The following is a 15153-nucleotide window of genomic DNA, read 5'->3' on the forward strand; positions in this document are numbered from 1 at the left end:
CCAAACAGACTCCTTGCAGAAAGACTACTTGTCAAAACATACCTACATAAAATTGTAAAAGGTAAAGTCAGCAGATGACTTTTGTTTTAAAAAGGATGATTTCACTCATTAAAACCAGTTTAAACCAACTTTCCAAGCACAGAAAACCAGACAAGAATTTTATTCACCACCATTTTATATCCTCAGAGCCACTAACAACAGCTCAACTGTATTTACAAGACTTAATGAGCTGAGGAGAGAGGGTCCTGTGACAAGAACAAAAGTCACCAAGTATTTTCTCCTGATACCTCAATGTTTGATTTTTTTTTTCCTTTATGTGGCACATACATGTTTTAACATGTTATTTTTAATTTACATTAGAGATAATGCTATAATTATATACTTTGTTCATCTCATCTTACCATCCCCCACTTTCCTTGGTATCATTGTGATAAAGAGCTGAAGGTAAGGCTGGTTTCAAAGAGATAAGCAAGGCATCAACATGGTAAGGTGATACAGTATTGCCATAGGCCACAAGTCTATTGCTAGTAGAAACCACAAGGTATTTAACAGCAAAAGCGGCAGTTTTACAGTGAAGCTGGCTTGTGAAGGTATAATTCTGATGCACTGCCATGACTGGCTGAGAAAAATGCCAGATACCACTTAAAACATTTTACAAAGACTTCGTAAAATATAGACATGATCAACTATGATAAAGCAGGTTATGATGTGCAACAATAAAAATATTTTCAGTAAACTTTATTTTTGCCCCATTTCCCCCCAAAAAAACATTACATACAAAAAGGTGATCGAAACTGAACATTTTCTTGTGTCAAGGAATGGCTACATTACATTTACACAACAATAAATTAAAAATACACATATAAATAAAAAAAAATAAATAGCAAACAGGACATTATGTGCCAAAAAAATAAAGACTCTTCTGAATTGGCAGATGGCTTTCATAATGGGTTGTTGAAAATGTGTACATAATACTTGTATTCCAAGGTCACAGTTTGCAGGAACCAATTCTGGGTTGAGAAAACAATGTAAACCAATAAGGGTTACAGTACAGCAGAGGACAAGTTTGCTTCCACCCCTCCCCCATAAATAGATATTTCTGGGATATATACTTATGATACCAGTTGTTCTAAAAGCTTATACCAGGTAGTGAGAGGGTAGTGCTAGTGGACTTACTTTTAAACTTGACTTAAAGTATAAAAGTAAATCCCACCTATAAAACCCATCTTGAATCGTGTTTGTATCCAGCTCGACATTCACAAAGGGTTGTTATTGCACTATACAGACATCCCTCAGAAAGGCACTTTTAACCCCCCGCCCCCGACCTTGTATTCCAACCAACGGTTTTGTTAACCAGCACATGTGGCACATTCACCTACTGTATGTGGATTTAAAACTGAACCATTTTAAAAACCAACAAAGAAAACATCTTTTGGTATCTAGTTAAAACCAAATAAAATACACAACAAGTGGTGCTAAAACGTTTCTCTTTCCAAATGAATTCACAAAAAAAGTGCAAAATTGTGTTGCTCCCACAGCCCCGTTAGTATTCTGTGTACCACGTCAGTGAAATTTAATAGCTATCTCAAAACCAAACCAAAAAAAAAAAAAAAAGTGATGTTGGAGCAGGAGAAGACTCTCCAAACTTTAGCATCACTATTGTTAAATTAGGCCAGGAATGTTATTTGTGCATGTGTGGTCAAGATCGTAGTGTGATCCTATAGCTGGGCCATTTAAAAAAAAAAAATTAGGTGTGCACCATGGACCAAAGTGACCACAAACCAACTGAGGGAAGGAGGGTCTCTTGCTAATCCAACCACACTTCTTCCTTAAGCATCTCTGTTGTAAGAGCACAGGTCCAGTGCAAGTCAACAGTGTAAATGACCTTGCTGCTAAAATACTTTTGGAAAATGAAACCTGAAAGCATTCCAGCTGCAAGATTATCCTTGTTTTGTTACGGGCAAATAAGACCATTTTAGTGTTTAGATACCTCTGAGAAACCATGCCTGGGTTATCTGCCATCATGGGCAAGCTGAAAGCTGTAGGGTTGGTTGGTGGCTTAAGATCCAGCCAAGAAGCAGTGGTTCTTAGTGAGTGAGGGAAAACGACTGGAGTTTGGATGTTCATTTAGGCCTATGAGGGGTCCATCATTTCAGGCCAGATAAAGAGTCTTTTATTTTAGGTATCAACACCTTCCAGGTGAATACCTTTGAGGCATAAGCTGAACAGGCACAAACCCTCGAGGCAGGTGTCGCATTGTGCAACTTCCTGACTGCTTGATGTTTATCAAGGTCAATCAATTTGATAATCAGCTGCCAAAGCACCAGTCCAGAAATGAATATTGCTCAGAGGAATTGAGCAGCCCTCATCCATCAGTCAACCCCTCCTGGCACTGCCTTGAGAAATGATATCAACCAGTCAGGCTGCCTCTAAGGCATCTGCCACTCAGGCAGCCTGGGAGGCACAGAGCTGCACTCTCAGGCACCTGTGTGGTGTTGGAGCAGCTGGACCACGTATTGGAGTCTGTGCCGCAGCTCAGGGGTGCAGCCCATCTCATTCAGCATGCTGAGGAGGTAAGTGTATGAGACACGTTCCCGGTTAATGTAGGTGAGCAGGTAAGAGTCATCAGATGACTTGCACAGGATGATCTTGGTGTGGTCTGTGTAGAAGTTAACCTGGAAAAACAAGGGCCATAATTCATTTACTAAAAACAGGTTAAATGGCATCTGACTAACTTTTTGTCACTTGCAGCTGTGTTTACAGTGTTGCGCTACTTGTTTTATAATGTATCCAAGATTAAATATTGATTATGAGCATTTTCAAACCTGTAGAGTGCCATTGTTGAAGAGCATGACAAGAGCATGGTCAGTCTTCACCCACTGGAGCAGCAGAGGAGGTGCAGCTGAGACCTGATCCTCACAGTGTAGATCTCCACCCTGAGAGGGACAGAAAACAGAGCTTAGATCACATGAGGTCAGTGTAAATACTTGTGTAATTGCACTTTGACAACTTAGAAAATCTACTACAAAAGAACAGCACTTTAAAAATCTTTCCAAACTAAATGTAGACAATCATTTATTATTTGATTGATCAAATTCATATCTTAAAGCCAACATATCCTCATACCTCCATAAGGTTCTGCTCCATGTAGTTGGCCATTAGCTCTACAATTTGTTTCTGGCTGCGAAGCTGCTCAGGTAGAGAGCTGGTAGGAAAAGTGAAGTGTTTGTTGTTGGTCAAGCAGTAGTGGACTGTCCTGTTTGGAAAGAAAAATATTTTAACTGCCTGGTGGAAGACACAATTTGAAATTAAGGTCACATTCCCTAAACCACAAAGGAGGTGGCTACTGTGGTTATGTGGAAGCTGAGAAGTATAGTCAATACACATCCAGTATTAAACCAGCTGTACATGACACCTTAAGTAAATACCACAGCTTTCAAGGTACTTACTTGCGTTGGTCACAAAGACTGAGGTGTGTTCCTTCATTGAAGAGCACACCAATAGTTTGGTTCGACAGCTGGTAGCCAAATCCGTATTTGTTGGAGTAGTCAACCCATTTAGTCACCCACAGGAAGGAGTGTGGCCTGGACAGACAGGGCGGGTTCCTGGTGGCTGGAGGGAACGATAGACAACATGTGAGGGACATGTGATGTTTAGATTTCCAAAGTCCATCAGTCAGCAAAGACCTTATGTTAGAAAAGCTATACACTTAAAAGGTTCTGGGATACGAGTCAGCAGATGTTGGCTGAGGCAAGAAAAACATCTGGCTGATCAAACTACAATGATGTAGAATCATTCACAGTTTACTGCAACAAAGTAAGGGATGGTTCAAGGTACAAGATTTAAGTGACAGCTGTTCTGGTGGTAAAGTTTCTACTCATTGTCTTGACATGCTCAACATTATTTAGCAATAAACCAAAAAATGTTCTTGCAGTCTTTTGTCTCGGCCTGCTTTGTACACACGTACCTGCAGGCATGTTAGCCAGGCAGCTGTTGAGAACTTTCATGGCTGAGTCAGCAACAGCTGCAGGCGTCAAGACATCTTCACATGCTGGAGAGAAAACAGATTAAGTGAAACACTGACCACAAGAGAACTGAACATTTATAGAAACTCAGTTCAGTGAAACCTACGTTCGGTGCTGCTGGCCATAGTGCCCTTGAACGAACGAGAGATCGACTTCCTGGATTCCTCCTCAGCAGGAGTCTGTTCCAGAGGCACAGAGCTGACCAGCTGGCCGGTGGGAGAGGGCACCTGAGCAGCAACAACATGTGTTTTAACACACATTCATGATATGAGCAAAGTAATAATAAGAGTAGAGGATGAAGGGGGAAAAAAAATTAGCCAACAAAATAAGTCATCACAGAAATGTATGATCAAAGCTTGTTCATCACTTATGGTGACACTGGTCTTTTTTTCCCTCTTCTGCAACAATTTTAACTGCTGTTGCTTCGCTAGTTCTGAACAATTTAATCTTGAGCATCTAACTGCTTATTGAGCCGAGGTGAAACCACTTTTAGTATCTTGGTTTCCTTCTGTGTGCTATAAGAATAATGCCCCTAGTCATGTTACCACGAAGATGTTCAAAGTTAAACTGCCAGAAATCTGTTGGTATGTCATCTTTTTCTGCAAACATACTCTATGTACAAAAGCCAACCCGTTACTTTCACAACCTGGTTTCTTAGCACGGTCGCATTATCAAAGACATGAATTCTGAAGAACAAATGACGTCATCTTAACTGGCCTCTATAAATAGAGAGACCTAACCAGTCTAATTAGGGATCGGCTGGCTGAACTTCCTGCTGTTGTGGCGTTTCGTTTCATACGAGTCAGAATTTATTTAAAGAATACATCAAGAGATTATCTATAGTAGGGGAAAAATTTCTATAACAAATTTTGCTCAGATTCACACTGGCCTCAATAAGTCTAAATGTACAATGTGAGTCACTAAACATTAACAGCTATAAACAACATGAACAGTATCAGGTTTCTCCTGTGACTTTCACTTGTCGCCAAAAGTCATTTAGCTTGTCAGCAGACAATACAAGATCTTATACTTCAGTCTCATAACCAAAAATCAAAACTTCTAAATCCTTTTAAGATAAAGTCTCATCCTGTATAATTCAAAGAATAATCCATTATTCAAATAATATTATTGTCCTATATCCAGTCAGCCTATGATGTTATGTGCAAGGCTAATTTGAGTAAATGCTCCAGCTCTCCCTAAAACCCCCCCCCCACCCCATATTTCCATGCGGTGCAATTTATAAAATGGTTTTACTGTTTAAATACACATGCTGCAAGGTTTTAAGCTTATTTCAAAGGTTGGCTACAAAGCAATTATTAGGCATAAGGGATGTTGTCTGCCATCAAACATATACTTCCTCCCACTCCCAGCTGAGAGCTATTGTGAGAGCCGTCTAATTAGTAGTTTGTTTCAGTTAAACAAAGCCAACGGTTTTTCTTATAGAAGTAGGAAAAGGTCAAAACAAACAAACAAAAAAAAAGTACCTCATTGGGTCCCACTGTCTTGCAACTGATCTGCCGGTTGATGGAACATTTTACGATTCCAGACACCAGCTTGGAAATGTCTTTGTCGTCTTTTTCCTCGCATGGAATTTTTTCCACTGCAAGAATAAGATTCTCATTATAGTCGCAACAAATGTGTTTAAACACAGAAGCATTTTAATACTGCCAGCAGTTCTTGGAAAAGCCTGAAGCAAAACTTAAACATTACAATCCTATTCTTCAGCTTAAACATGTTCTCAGGAGATGAAACCAAATTAAGACGGCATGGAAAGGACAAATATGTAACTAACCAGTGGCACGCAATTCTGATGACCTGGTTATCTGGCAGTCACTTGACTGCAGCGCTGCTGCTTACCTTTTGTTTTTTTCTTGCCAAAGAGGCTCTTTGCCATTTTAGTGAAGAATTTCTTGGCAGGGCTGGGGGGGTGGAGCTCTGGCACCATCACACAACTGCTGGGTGGAAGCTTATCCGGAGTGAAACCCTAGAGGAAGAAGAGGCAGAAGAGCAAGCAGACAAGAGGGTGAGGAAGATGGCAAAAGGAAGTAGGTGGCACACAGCCCACTCTGAGTGAGCACAACAAGCATTAGCATTCAATTACTGCTTCAATAAACTTAGAAAATTAACATGAGTTTTGCATACTTTGGTGAAGAATTCATGGGTGAGAATTTGATCCAGCGTCAGTCTGTCGCTGGGGTTTTTCTGCAGGATGCCTGAAATGAGTTTCTGTGCAGCAGGGGAAAGCGTGGAGGGCAAATTGTACCGAACTTCCTTTATACACTTGTAGGTCTCCTTCAGGTCAAGAGTCTCAAACGGCGGGTTACCGCATAGAAGTGTGTACCTGAACAGGAGAAACCAAAGCAACCACTGGTCAGCTCAGACAAACTAATCATCCCAACTACAGTCTTACTCTTTGAGCGCAATGATGTCATTTGCATACCATGTGAAACAAGATAAAGCCCAGATAAAAACAAAACCTCTAATTCCAGTTGACTTGACAAAACAAACCACTCTGGGTTTAAATTAGAACAACTCACATGACACATCCGAGGGACCAAACGTCAGACTCTGTGCCATGGCCCTGTCTGTTGAGCACCTCGGGGGCCAAGTAGTTGGGAGTCCCACAAATTGTCCTGAGGGAAAAATAATAATAATAATTTGATTCAAACTATTCAATTAGTTTTGTGTTTTAGAGATGTTTCACACAGGCAAGGAAGTAGTGGTTGAAGTATTTTTTCCTGCCACAGTCAGCTATTCATCTAGTATTCCACAGGAAAGTGTCAAACAGGTACTGAAACTCTGATCTAAGCGCTACATTCAACTGCCACTTGGAAACCGGTTTAGTTAGGTACTTACTGAGGGAAAGTAGTAGGAGGAAGAATGTTGCTACAAGCCTAGAAAACTAAGACTATAATGGTCAGTAGCGGGATGTGGCTGGTTTTTAATTTCATAAACTTTACAAATTGGTGTATAATAGTGAGAAATTGTTCCAAGAGCTATTTTCTGTTCTGAGAGGCCTGAGAACAAGTCATTTAGAGAAAAATAGTAAAACAAACAAACAAACAAACAAACAAACAACAAAAAAAAACTAACTTTTTACTCTGTTCGACTGTCTCCAGCTTGGCAGCAAGGCCGAAGTCTCCCAGCCGCAGTTCCATGTTCTCATTGACAAAGAAGTTACCTGAAAGAAACAAAACAGTCTGTTCAGTCAGCATTCCACGGATAGCACACGCTTGTGTGAAATCACAGCAGATTCCTGGGACGCTTGTATGCGTAACCCATATGTCGATCATATGCTGACATACCTAGCTTGAGATCTCTGTGTAGGATGCCTTTGCTGTGGAGGTATTTGAGGCCAGATATGATCTGCCTAAGGTAATATCTCACTTCTGGCTCTGTAAGTGTGTGTCTCGCCTTCCAAATGTGTGCCAGGGACTGCAGAGAGAGCAATGAGTGAACCGTCAACCCTGCATCCGTCATGGGGACCGTACCACACTGACGCACATGCATCACACACACAGCCGCAGTAGCATAGCAAAGCCAGGCTTCTGTAAATCAGGTGGGTACCTAGGAGTATTATATCAATACTGCTTGAGTGTAAAATATGAACACACTAAAGAAAACCAAACTAATGCTACAGAATACATTCGGTAATGTTTCTATTGCACCACTGTGCAGCTATACAAGGCAAGCTGTACATGTACAAGCAAAGCAAAACACATGCAAGCTGAGCAGGCTGTTCTAGAGAGTTCTGAAGTCTCACCTTCCGACTGCAAAGCTCGAGGAATATGTAGATGTTTTCATGGTCTTCAAAATGATGGGAGAATTTCACCACATGCTTGTGTGACAGGGTTTTGTGCAGCTCAATCTCATTCGTAATCTGTCAAATTTTTACAAAAACAGTCAGTCAATCTGTGACCATACTTCCATCCTACCACAATCCAGACACTGAATCGAGGTATTGCAAGGGATTCTCTGCTAGTCACACTGATAAACAAATGAGTAGGATTATGTACCTTGTCCCTCTGGTGTGGTTTGGACACCCTGCTCTGTGGAATCACCTTCACAGCATACATTTTGTTGTTGGAGAGGTCTGTCATCTCATAGCATCGAGCAAAGCCACCCTTGGAGGACACAAACAGGATAGTTAATAAAGCAGCAGGTTGAAAACCTGCAATGGCCATAATAAATAATCTGTCTAAATGCCATGTCACCAAAATTATTCAAAGGTTATGTAGCCGATTTCTGATGAGGAGGCGAATGATAAATGCATAACCAATGGAGAATTCAATATTAATAAGAAAGGTTCAATCAGTTCACATGCGTCGTTACATAATCAAGGCAAGCAGCATCCTGTATTGCCTTAGATGCTGTGATGAGCTTCTAAAAATCAAAACATCAACCCCAAAAGCCATGTTTACTGCTGTTTATTCCTGCGTTTTCTTGACGCAGTGAAGAGTAGATTAGCTTGTGGACAGGGGGGCTGAGCAGTCTGATGCTGCATTCATTAACCGTGAAACGGACGGAGACATTTCCAGCTCTGCGGCAGGCAGCAGAGATGGAGAGAGAGAGAGAGAGAGAGAGAGAGAGAGAGAGAGAGAGAGAGAGAGAGAGAGAGAGAGAGTGGGAGAAACAGAGAGAGAGAGAGAGAGAGAGAGAGGCTTGGCTGCCCGCCGAACACAGCGATGACGAGCAACACGTTGATACAGTCGGTATATTCAGACGCCGCACATGCTATGTAAAGAGATCGATAGATTGATTTTCGGTTCAATAATCGTCTGAGACATCATTAAAATGCAAAGATACATCTGTAAATAGAAGCCTAGTTCTTGGGTTTTCAATAAGGTGTTGCCAATTATGGGTGCGCTCACTGGGCACGCCTTGCGCCTGGTTCACAGAGCAAGACGCACAGCACCACGAGGTCAGTACATATTGTATTAGCAATCTACCAGGCAAATAGCTGATAATGAGTTGTAATCACCAACTGCCTTCTTATTAACCTAAAGCACAGGTTCAGACTGTGATTCTAGATCAATCTGTCACGTCAGATAAAACGCCACAAAATGATTCCAGCTGTGAAGCGAGACAAGCACATGTAAAATTTAATCGTACCTTTCCCAGAAGCTTCCCTTTACTGTAGGATTTTCCTGTCTTGGAGTCGGTCACAACCTGTCCGAGCTCTGGTTTTGTCATGTTTATGCCTGCTGGTTTTCACCGGGGCTGAGGACTGTTGGGGTCCACGCTCCGGAAAAGGCTTAAATAAATCCGAATTCATGGTGTGGCACGAAAAACGCTGCGCCGCGGTGAAACAGCCGGTATCCATGTGTCCCACCTATAACAAAATCAACTCGTTTATATATTTAAATCCCTTTCTGTTTTGGTTTTAGTAGGTCCGGTGGATAACAATGTCTCCAACTATTCCATCTGGCTACCTGGGCTCGCCTCAATGCGGATATATAGGCGAGCGTCCACGTCACGGAGCAGGGGGCGGGGGGAGGTGGCGCACTGGTGGAGAAAGTCCAAGCGATTCGTTCCGAGTCTCAATCACACATTTATCCGGAATGCAGCTCAGAAAAAAATGAATGAAACACCTCATGAAAAAAGAATCTGCCCGGCTGGCAATAGCTCATGTGTCAGTGCTGCTGCTGTGCAGGCAATGACACGCTGTAACCCGGACAGGGGGGTTTCCACTGTTTCTCATCTTTAACCTCCAGTCTATTGGAATGAGCAACGGACTGTTGTGAGGCGGTGCGGAGTGTGAAACGCCGGCTTGTGTTTGTTGTAATGGTCATTTTAAAAAGTTTTACCAATTTGACTAAATCTCCTGAAATAAACCCGGGCTCTTAATTTGGTCTATTTAGGGAGATTATGTCAGGAAATACGCGTGAATATCTTAACCAGTCTAAATTATTCTCTCTTGATACCAATAAGCAACCCTCCCCCCATGGACACATACAATACCAGACTTTTGTGCATTAGCCTACATCAGTCCCAGTTTGACGTATTGATTCCTATATAGACTACTGAGTGTTACAAATAGCACACTGAACAACTTGCAGATCATAAAATACTGCAATGCGCATTAAAGTTAAATTAGCAAAACTGTAACCACAAAAACCTTTCACACCTCTTTGTTTTACCCAAAGCATAAGTTCTGTGAAGTAAAGGCTCAAACTTGACCAACAAAAAATCCAGCAGGGTTGTCTCATCCTGTCCCTACAGAGACCGGTCACAGCTACCACCTGGTGGACAAACCCTTAACTCCAAAGCCCATGCTCCGTGGGACCACTGTTAATGGTTTAAAATTCTCCTTATTCAGTGGTCTACAACGTTGATGTCTATAACCATCAAAGGGCATGCTGCAACCACAGTAGCTATTTAAACCACATATTACCTGGAACACATTTATTTATGATTTAATGAATTATGTGTACCTCTGTGAAGATGCATTTAAACTGACTACTGAAAAGTCAAGCTCTTCACAGTGACACAATGAAAGTAGTCCAAGTCCATACAATCTATTCTGCCTGTGAAACCAAAGGACATATAAGAAACAAAGATGGCTCAGTTCAGGAGGTATATTTGTGAAAACTGCATGAAAGACCAGAGGGTGGTCAAGATGTAAGGCAAGGACAAACACCAAAAATGACTTTTTAAAACATATTCACAAATGTTGGAAAGAAAACCAAAATGAACAGTGCAACCATAACAGTTAATAGCAAAGAAGAAGCAAACTGCATTAAGGAATATAAAAAAAGACTGTCTCAGAGCATTACACTATGCAACTGGAATGAGTAAAATGCACAAAACCTTCAATCTGACCCATGCATTAACATCTAGCATTACGCTGGACAGATGCATGAGTAGCACTGTCTTTGCAGCAATTATCTGCTGTACTGTGTTTGTGAAAAGACAAAAGATTATCAAAGGCTGATAGGAAGACTAAAAATAAACAGAAGAACCCGCTGGTTGTTTTTGTTGTGCTCTAAGACTGTGACTTTGGCAAAGGTACACTTGAACACATCTGACATATCACTTCAGTTTAGCTGCACTGAACTAACATTTTTCAATTAAACTGACAACCATTTATCTGGGGTCCATTATGTGTCAGCCTTAACCAAAAACAGTGATGGCATGGTGCAATTTGTTGCTGTGTTTAGGTTGCCATCTGGTGTAAGTGTATAGGAATGTTCCTTGCAATTCACTGACTGGGTTTTGCATCATGATTGCTGAGAGGACAGCAGCCTGGTTTCCAAAACGGGACCAAATAAACACTATTCCTTTCACCTTATTTATGAGTTGTACACATAAATTCTAGATTTTGTGGAAATATGACATGCATATTGGGTTTAGTTTCAACCAACAACAATTCCTATTCAAGTCGTGTCAGCTCCAGCCCTGGAAGCTTTCACTTGGTGCTGCTGTGGAAGAGCAGTGAGTGCAGTTCACAAGCCCATCATGTCTTCCCCTTGTATTTTCTTCTCCTGGGATTCTGTCCAGGCTTTGTTGATGGTTCTCTTCATTTCGTCATCACCTTCTGCATAAATTTTCTTCAACATACTCATCAGACCCTCACCGGGGTCTGCATTCTCATCAAAACTGGGTTTGCTGTGGAGAGGCAAATGTGTTTTTCTGAATTGTTTGGATGACAGTTCTCATATTATGTGTGCTTAATCAACATGTAATCACTGCCTAATACACATTGCCATCTGGTACACAGATGTGGTACTGCACTTCACTTTAATGTCAGGGTAACTGTAAAAGAGCTACAGATGAAAGGGCAGGTGTGCATTTGAAAACTAGCAGGGTTTCAAATGGTTAGAAAATCATGGTTCAGGTTACTCCTCATGCAGCTAGTCCTGCCAGTGAGGCATTTTATGGACATTCATTTCAGCATGCACTGGCCTCAACCTCAGTTAAAATGAAAATTGTTGAAACTTAAGCTCATTATTATTATTACTTACTCTTTCTCTTTAGACTGCTTCTCAACCTTTGTTAGACAGTCCCATTTCTTTGTTGTCTGCTTCTTGCACATGACCAGGACCATGTCTGTTTTTATCTGTTGCAGGGAGAAAAGGTGGTTACAGGCCTTTCAGAACAACAGTGACATATTTTTTAAGAAACTGGCTAATCAAACAATGCAATGTGAATAATGAGACTGCATACAACAAGGTAGCCATTTTGGTTTGATAAGACCGGAACATTAGCCTTAAGACATTGATTACAGCTATTAATGATGAACATCAGAATGCATTTTTGTCACTTTTTATATGAATAAAATTAAAAACCCTCTAAACAGATGTACAGGTTCATTCACCTTTTTGTAGCTGTTCTTTTCATCAATGGGATACAAGAGATTGAGAACGGTCATCTGATGGTTTTTCCCATCGAGATCCTTTACTAGTACAGAAAATGACCTGCAACAAAATAAGCAATTACAATTTTAACACATTCTAAGCACTATACATTAGATTATTTATATGTGCATCACTGTACCTTTCAGTAAAGTTGACCTCCACATTTTCCGAAGGAACTTTGTGCACACTTTTCAATGTAAGGTAAATTTTGACAAATTTTTCTGACTGGTCCCAAGCTGCACAGAAGATAAAAATGGGTGAACAACTTTCAAATAAATTTTCAGCTCTTATGCAAACATAAATGGCTGTTTCACAAAACAAAAGGAACCATACCATAGTTGGTGATCTTGACTGTGTATGCTGCTTTGGAGGCAGCAGATGAGTCTGCCTCTCTCCTGGTCTTTTGCTCGTTCTGTTGTCGTTTGACTTCAAGCTCTTTCTCCACCTTTTGCTGCTCCTGTTTAAGCAGTTCCTGCACCCGTTTCCTCTCTGACTTTTCCAAGAGTGACCGCAGCTCCAGCAAATCTGCCTCCAACTGGTTGATCTGTATTGGGAAAAGAATTAAACCACTGAGAAGAGAGTGGGGGTTGTCTGTAAATCCAGACAGTCCAAAAAACTAGCTACATTTGGCAGACAGATGTTTTCACGCGCAACTTCAATTCAGTTAAGGAAGAAGAAAAAAAACGCCGGTATAATCATATACCAAAATTTTCTGATTAGCTTATATGTATAGCAAAAAATATATAATATGTTGTACTTATGCTCTAAATCTCTTCGCTTTCACCCCGACGGCACAGTGACAAATTCTTAACACGCGTTTTTCTCGCAAGAATAAGTGGGATTTGGCGTTAGCTAGCTTAACGTCATGGTGGCTAATGTTAACATGCCGCTGCTAGAATGTTCTGGTAAACTCCAGTCAACGTTAGCTTACTGCTAACGCTAGCCGGTTAATGAGAAATACCACAACACACTACGAGGGACTGTTGTCATTAAGATTAGTTAAACACCATACAAAAATAACAGATATTTCACCGCTTCTGCAGTGGATAGCTAACCAGTTGAGTTAAGTGACGTTAACGTTCACTAGCGTTGCACTATTCTCAATTAAATCGTGTAGATTCAGCCTCCTTCACGTACGCCATTGTTGAAACCCTAGTTTTACTCTGGCAGCGTATACTAAACGGTAGAAAACGCACTGTTTACCTGCTTAGGTAAATCCATTTAGGCTTCGTCGATCGATTATCTTAGCTAAATTCGGAAATCTGTTTGTCTGCTCTGCAGGGCTTAGCTTGGCTTGGCTTAACTTCACTTAATCTTCTTCTTCTTCTTCTTCTTCTTCGGCTGCTGCTGCTGCTTCGTCGTCGTCTTCTTCCTCCTTCTCCTCTCTTTTCCTGTGTTTTAATGGCGGGCTACAGACCATACCGCCACCTACTTCACCGGCATGGCTTTGTGAGCTTATATTTCTAACTGTACCTCTTTATATCTGATATGGTTTTTCTACTATCTCCAACAGAGCTTTAATACTCTATTCTCTGACAATTTCTAATACTATACCCTTCAATATTTCTCTTTCTATATTAAACTTCCTACATTCTAATAATACATGTTCAATTGTCTGGACTTACCCAGTTCTCCTTCTTCTTACCCATTAAACTCCATTATTTGTAAATACATTCCCAACATAGAAGAAAAAGCTCATTTTGCAACGAGCTAGAAATTCTAAAACACATTTTTTCAATGTGTACATGTGACAATATTTTGGACTGACTTTTGTTTTGATCATAATAAACATTTTGGTAAGGTAATTGTACTTAAAGAATATGACATTCCATGTTTTCATATGACAATCACCATCTTTTACAACTTTTTAACAATCTGATCTGAGCAATTTGTTCCAACACCGTCACACTTAAAACATTATATCAAACACTAACCAAAACCATTGACCTCTTCAAAGTTTTTAATTTAATATCAGTACCAATATCAATGTACATATTAAGCATAAACTTTTTATAAACGTATTACAGTGGGTACGGAAAGTATTCAGACCCCCTTAAAAATTTCACTCTGTTATATTGCAGCCATATGCTAAAATCATTTAAGTTCATTTTTTTCCTCATTAATGTACACACAGCACCCCATATTGACAGAAAAACACAGAATTTTTGACATTTTTGCAGATTTATTAAAAAAGAAAAACTGAAATATCACATGGTCATAAGTATTCAGACCCTTCGCTGTGACACTCATATATTTAACTTAGGTGCTGTCCATTTCTTCTGATCATCCCTGAGATGGTTCTACACCTTCATTTGAGTCCAGCTGTGTTTGATTATACTGATGGGACGTGATTAGGAAAGCCACACACCTGTCTAAGACCCTACAGCTCACAGTGCATGTCAGAGCAAATGAGAATCATGAGGTCAAAGGAACTGCCTGAAGAACTCAGAGACAGAATTGTGGCAAGGCACAGATCTGGCCAAGGTTACAAAAAAAAATTTCTGCTGCACTTAAGGTTCCTAAGAGCACAGTGGCCTCCATAATCCTTAAATGGAAGACGTTTGGGACGACCAGAACCCTTCCTAGAGCTGGCCATCCGGCCAAACTGAGCTATCGGGGGAGAAGAGCCTTGGTGAGAGAGGTACAGAAGAACCCAAAGATGACTGTGGCTGAGCTCCAGAGATGCAGTCGGGAGATGGGAGAAAGTTGTAAAAAGTCAACCATCACTGCAGCCCTCCACCAGTCGGGGCTTTAGGGCAGAGTGCCCCGAC

At 40.8% G+C, this 15153-nt stretch overlaps 2 protein-coding genes across 2 annotated transcripts; both read right to left on the reverse strand.

The window, feature by feature from the left end:
* Window positions 1–245: 245 nt before the first annotated feature.
* Window positions 246–9219, reverse strand: plk3 (polo-like kinase 3 (Drosophila)). Its single transcript, XM_020595775.1, has 15 exons — window positions 9138–9219; window positions 8042–8149; window positions 7789–7905; window positions 7331–7460; window positions 7119–7206; window positions 6563–6658; window positions 6168–6366; window positions 5883–6009; window positions 5510–5625; window positions 4132–4252; window positions 3968–4051; window positions 3450–3612; window positions 3127–3256; window positions 2826–2936; window positions 246–2675 (listed from the first exon to the last, which is right to left on the reverse strand). The coding sequence occupies exons 1-15, from the start codon at window positions 9216–9218 to the stop codon at window positions 2478–2480; spliced, it is 1869 nt and encodes a 622-aa protein (XP_020451431.1). The 5' UTR covers window position 9219; the 3' UTR covers window positions 246–2477.
* Window positions 9220–10589: 1370 nt separating this feature from the next.
* On the reverse strand, window positions 10590–13751 carry cacybp (calcyclin binding protein). The gene is made up of 6 exons (XM_020595776.1): window positions 13586–13751; window positions 12716–12926; window positions 12522–12618; window positions 12343–12442; window positions 11990–12084; window positions 10590–11633 (listed from the first exon to the last, which is right to left on the reverse strand). The coding sequence occupies exons 1-6, from the start codon at window positions 13601–13603 to the stop codon at window positions 11471–11473; spliced, it is 684 nt and encodes a 227-aa protein (XP_020451432.1). The 5' UTR covers window positions 13604–13751; the 3' UTR covers window positions 10590–11470.
* Between the last annotated feature and the right edge of the window lie 1402 nt (window positions 13752–15153).

The sequence above is a fragment of the Monopterus albus genome, unplaced genomic scaffold (assembly GCF_001952655.1).
Source record: "Monopterus albus unplaced genomic scaffold, M_albus_1.0 scaffold28.1, whole genome shotgun sequence".
NCBI classification, from domain to species: Eukaryota; Metazoa; Chordata; class Actinopteri; order Synbranchiformes; family Synbranchidae; genus Monopterus; species Monopterus albus.